A 5530-nucleotide genomic window follows, 5' to 3' on the forward strand; every position below is an offset into this window, starting at 1 on the left:
AACAGCAATTTAGATGACTCTTCCTCAGACGACGATGTGGAACAGTTTCCCAATTCTGAAATAATCTGCATTGGTATTTGCTCCAAGAGCCCTACTAGGGAGAGGCTGAGCTGCATGAGACAGAGTGTGAGAGAGAGGATTCACTGGAGGGAGGCGTGTGCAGGGATGCAGGCATTGAAGAAGAAGAGCATCATTGCCTTGGACGCGTCAGAAATCTATGCACAGTTCGTGGCTTTGACTACGTCTAGGATACTGGCAGCGAGGCAGAAGAGGATACCGAACTATTTTTTCTCTGTAATTATTGTGTGTTCCCGATTTATGGTTTCAGATCACTCTTCGCCTTGTATTATGGAGGAGAATAAGATGCTGGGAATACACACTGAATCTGCTTCATGGATTCTCTCCGCTCGAAGTCTATTTATCTATCTACCGGTATACTGGTCTATCTACTGACCCGTCAGTTTTTACAGCTTTCCATATATCTTTCTAGCTACTCATTAATCTAGCTTCCAATTTCGGGGTCATTAATAAAATTAATTCGTACCATATGGGTCGCGGACAGAGTCCCCGATAGAATTTAAAACTGTACGTACTCAAGTATGATGTGAATACGGCGAATCATGTTTGAAACTTCTCATAGGCGACTGTCTTGGCGTCAGTGAACAACCCCCCTGTGCCAATACGAGGCTCCAAAATTATTTCTTCGCACTTACTCTCCCACATACCAGAAATGGAATAACCAAAGTCTAAACAATTATGGATGGTGAAAAGCAGAGGTGAGAAAGGATGGCGAAAACTTCAACAATTCCTTGGTATATCTTGTGTGCTCTCATGATGATCGTTTCCGTCTGCTCTTGAACTTGAGACAATGATATAGAGAGAAAATGAGCGTTCCACAGAGAGACAAAGATCCAAACTTGAGGAGTTTCTGATACTAAGGCGGCCCAATGGCCTGCCGTTCATCGGCGGCCCTCGCCTTGGAGAACTGACCACTTAACGCGCCGAGACCCGCCGACATGTTCATCGCCGCCGCCATGAATCCGGCGTCGTATCCGGCGTTGGATCCAACCCCGCCGCCCATCTCCGCTTCGTAGCCCCTCATCAGAATGTGGTGGTGGTGCTCTCTCCCCACGGCTATGCCGCGGAAGTTCACCGGCTTGTTCACGTTAACAAGGGCAGACGTGGCGGAGGCCTGGTACTTGGAAAGCTCTGATTTGGCGCAAGAGAGGTCCATCTGGAGCTGTCTGAGCTGGTGTTGAAGGATGGAGATAACGCCAACGCAGCCGTAAACGGGGTCCCGGAGCCTCATCTCTGCTTCGTAGGCTAAGGAGTTGACAGCGTCTTCTCTCTGGTACGGCGTTAGCTCGTTGAGGAGCTTCGTTACGTTGCTCGCGCCGAAGATTTTGTGAACGTGGGCGAACTTCTGCGGTTGATCTGGCGGGAAGTAGGGCGCGAAGATGCAGTCCGGCTGGCACTTGCGCCTGAGGAACTTGCACGCCGCGCATGGCGAGCTAGTTGACGACGCCATCGCCGCCCCTGTGTTCGTTGTCAACACCGAAGTCGCTGATGATGGCGCCATCATACTGATAACCCCACACTATAATCTGAAGTTTGATAAAGATTTGCACGGAAAATTAGTGATTTTAGCGTAGTGCACATAGCAAGGTATGGTAAAAGCTATATTGCACATAGCAAGGCCGATACTTTTCTTCTTAAACTACAATCGGCGGGGTGTTGTTTTCATGCGATCCATCTTGACCTAAGGTTTATTGTGTTGTGCTTATGATTTGAACTCTCAACCCTGGTTCTGATTACAGGGTAAGATTCAATCGCTTATCATAGCAAGGGTGCATAGTTAAACGCATAGTTCTGTAGACTTTTATAGATTCGGTTTTTTTCCTAACCTCGGTGATCATTGTGGCAAAGACGAGCATATCTAGATCTAAATAAGGTATAGAAGACGCAAAAAAGGAGGGTGAAGTTCAGCAGCAATTTAAAATAGTGATAAGGGAAAAATTGGTAAGAGAAATATGTTCTTCCGTTTAACAAGTCTATGATGCGTCAAGAAAGAAGAAACGAGATAAAACCCTCTACCCTTTCGCAGAAATGTTACCTCTTTTGCGCCTGGAAATTCTCCTTATATGTTGCTGATCCTCGGAGGTATGCTAATATTTATAGAGGAAACAGAAGCTGATGCAGGCGAGCTGTGTATCTCTCCTCTTTTTTGAACGTTTCTTGCTACACAAATATGGGAAGGAGGAGATGACGATAAACTTGTCGGCTGCTCTCTCCAATTAGGAATTGGTGAACTTGATCTTGTCTCGTCTCGTCTCGTCTCTCTCTTTCTCTCTCGCACACCTTAAGCTCGTCTCCAGACTCTCGCAGTCTGTGCCTTCACAAGCCTTCGGCTTAGAAAGGCGGTGGGAGAGGAAACAAGGGTTAGGTTTACATAGGTGCGCTCAGAGAAATAGAGAGAGAGAGAGAGAGAGAGAGAGAGAGAGAAAGAGAGGAAGAGAGACAGAGACACAGAGAGAGAGAGAGAGGAAGAGAGACAGAGACACAGAGAGAGAGAGAGGAAGAGAGACAGAGAGAGAGAAAGGGAGACAGAGACAGAGAGAGAGAGAGAGTCAGAGATTTAAAACAGATGGACACTGAAAGATTGTGGAACTGGGTCGCGCTAGAACATGTAAAGAGAGAGAGAGAGAGCACAAGGCGGCCTCATTTCAGCACAGTTGAAAAAACATAAGAAAGTTTAAGATTATTAATTTTCGTATTACCACCAGATACATTTGAGTATCAATAACATTAGCATTTTTTTATTGCGACTAAAATTTTGGGTGGGAAAAAACCATAGAAAAGGACAACAAAGAAAAAATTGTGATTTACATTAATTGTGTTTTTATGTAGTTAATATGGTATCAGAGAGAAGCTAGGTTTTTATATGTTGTTTGGATACCCGTTCATCTTTTGTACAGGGTCATCGCATGTCATGTGTACTGATTTGATATCACAGGTCATTAAATTATGCGACTTTTCTTGCGCTGATGCAGATTGGGGATGAGGCTCATCCCCTACGGACCGATATATTTTTAACTAATTATCTCCTCCTTCCTATGCAATCAATGCCGAGAACTTTCATGCACTAAACTCATCTCTCTCTGGCTCTATCTACCACATCGCAATCGTTACCGTCTATAGTCAACTATTCGTACCTCTTTCCCGCCATTCTCGCGTCAGTCTCCATCTCGCTCAACATCTTTCACTGTCAGCGTTTAGCCCATCCCTCTCTTTCTCCTTTCTCTCATTCTCTCTTTCTCTTTCGTTCTTTGTCTCTTTCTCCGCCTTTCTCCGCCTTTCTCGATCTCTCTCTGTCAGTTCTCGCTCTCTCTACTTTTTCTCTCTCTCTCTCTCGTTCTCTTTCGTTCCCTCTCTCTTTCTCTCCCTTTCTCGCTCCCTCTTTCGCTCCTTCTCTCTTTCTCTCCTTTCTCGCTCCCTCTTTCGCTCCTTCTCTCTTACTCCCCCTTTCTGTCTCTTTCTCTTTCTCTCCTACTCTCTTGTTCCCCCTTTCTCTCTCTCTTTCGCTCTCTCTCTCTCTCTCTCTCTCTCTCTCTCTCTCTCTCTCTCTCTCTCTCTCTCTCTCTCTCTCTCTCTCTCTCTCTCTCTCTCTCTCTCTCTCTCTCTCTCTCTCTCTCTCTCTCTCTCTCTCTTTCGCTCCTTCTCTCTTTCTCTCTCTGTCATTTGCTCTATCCCTTTCTCCTTTGTACTTTCTCTCATTTGCTCTATCCCTTTCTCCTTTGTACTTTCTCTCATTTGCTCTCTCTCTCTCCGTCTTTCTCTTTTTCGCCTCTCTCCCTCTTAGTCTCTCCTCTCTTGCTCCTCTCTCTCCTTCTCTATCTCTCTCTTTCTCTTGCCCCTCTCTCTCCTTCTCTATCTCTTTGTCTTTTGTACTTTCTCCCTCTTAGTCTCTCTCTTTCTCTTGCTCCTCTCTCTCCTTCTCTATAGCTCTTCGCTCTCTATCTCTCTCTCTGGTTCTTCACTCTCTCTCTATTTCTCTGGCTCTTTTCTCCCTATCTCTCTCTTGCTCCTCTCTTCTCGCTCGCTCGCTCGCTCCTTCAGGTTAAATATATATAAATTTGTGTATATGTAACCTGATAACCCTAAGAAGTGCTCTCTTCCCTAAGCGCAGTAAATACCTCGATAGGCGCAGCGTCTTCCAGGGAGGCCCGTGCGAACAACAATAAAACAAAATTACAAAGGAGCTTCAATGCCGGGAGGCAAAGACCAGGGCCTCTTCATTGAGTCGCATTGGAGCAATCTCATGACTCCTGTAAATCTGACTCATACTGCATCGGCGGCGTGTCGGCTTCTGACCCCATAACTCTCTACTTTCTCTAAACGCTAAAGTCAACGGTATCTTCTGATCAGTAGATTCTCCTTTTCCTTTGTTTTCTGTCAATCCAAACTTGGAATAAATCGACCCTTTTTCTCTCTTAATGACTCAATGAACTTACCGAGGAGGTGTGTTCATCATGTATGTTGGAGACAAGAATCGAGATTGAAGAGAGAGAAATAACTGGAGAAAAGAAGCGAAAGAGAGAGGTGACATAGAAATAAGAGAAAATGAAGTATAAACTCGTAGAGAGCGAAGGAGAGTGTGGTGACAAGTACAGACAATGAGAGACGTTTATGTGTCAAAAAAGAAGCAGAGAAAAAGAGTGAACTAAAAGTATAGAGAAATATAAAGAGAGAGAAATGTAGATGATATAGAAAATAGAAAAGTAAACAGAGGAGTCGAGTGAAATTTGACTTCTAGATAAATACAGATAAGGAGAGATATATATGTAGAAAAATAGAAAACAGAGCAAAAACTGTAGATATCGAAAATAGAGAAGTAAACAGAGGAGTCGAGTGAAATATGACTTGTAGATAAATACGGATAGAAGGAGAGATAAAAATGTAGAAATAAATTGAAAACAGAGCAAAAACTGCGAGTGAAAGATAACTCTAGAGAAATAGAGGAAGAGATGATTAAGAGATGGAGAAATTAATAGTGGAAGAGAGTGAAGTACACTTCTGTCGAAAGGGAAAGCCAGAAGGCAGATAAATACAAATAGGAGAGAGAGAAAACATCAATATAAATTGAGAAACAATGTAAAAAGAAAGTGTAAAAGAAAAGTAGAGAGAGGCGGATAGAGATATAGAGAAAAGGGAGAGAGAAGGAAGAAAGAGAGGAGAGAGATATAGAGATAAGGGAGAGAGATATAGAGATAAGGGAGAGAGATATAGAGATAAAGGAGAGAGAGAGAAGGAAGAAAGAGAGAGGAGAGAGATATAGAGATAAGGGAAAAAGAGAGAGAGAGAGAGAGGAGGAAGAAAGAGAGGAGAGAGATATAGAGATCAGGGAGAGAGACAGAAGGAAGAAAGAGAGAGGAGAGAGATATAGAGATAAGGGAAAGAGAGAGAGAGAAGGAAGAAAGAGAGAGGAGAGAGATATAGAGATAAGGAAAAGAGAGAGAGAGAAGGAAGAAAG

At 43.8% G+C, this 5530-nt stretch overlaps 1 protein-coding gene across 1 annotated transcript; it reads right to left on the minus strand.

Annotated features, from left to right (window-relative positions):
- Positions 1-779: 779 nt before the first annotated feature.
- Positions 780-2634, minus strand: LOC144704808 (protein ASYMMETRIC LEAVES 2-like). The gene is made up of 2 exons (XM_078577343.1): positions 2114-2634; positions 780-1604 (listed from the first exon to the last, which is right to left on the minus strand). The coding sequence occupies exon 2, from the start codon at positions 1580-1582 to the stop codon at positions 935-937; it is 648 nt and encodes a 215-aa protein (XP_078433469.1). The 5' UTR covers positions 1583-1604; positions 2114-2634; the 3' UTR covers positions 780-934.
- Between the last annotated feature and the right edge of the window lie 2896 nt (positions 2635-5530).

The sequence above is a fragment of the Wolffia australiana genome, chromosome 6 (genome assembly GCF_029677425.1).
Source record: "Wolffia australiana isolate 7733 chromosome 6, ASM2967742v1".
Lineage (NCBI taxonomy): Eukaryota > Viridiplantae > Streptophyta > Magnoliopsida > Alismatales > Araceae > Wolffia > Wolffia australiana.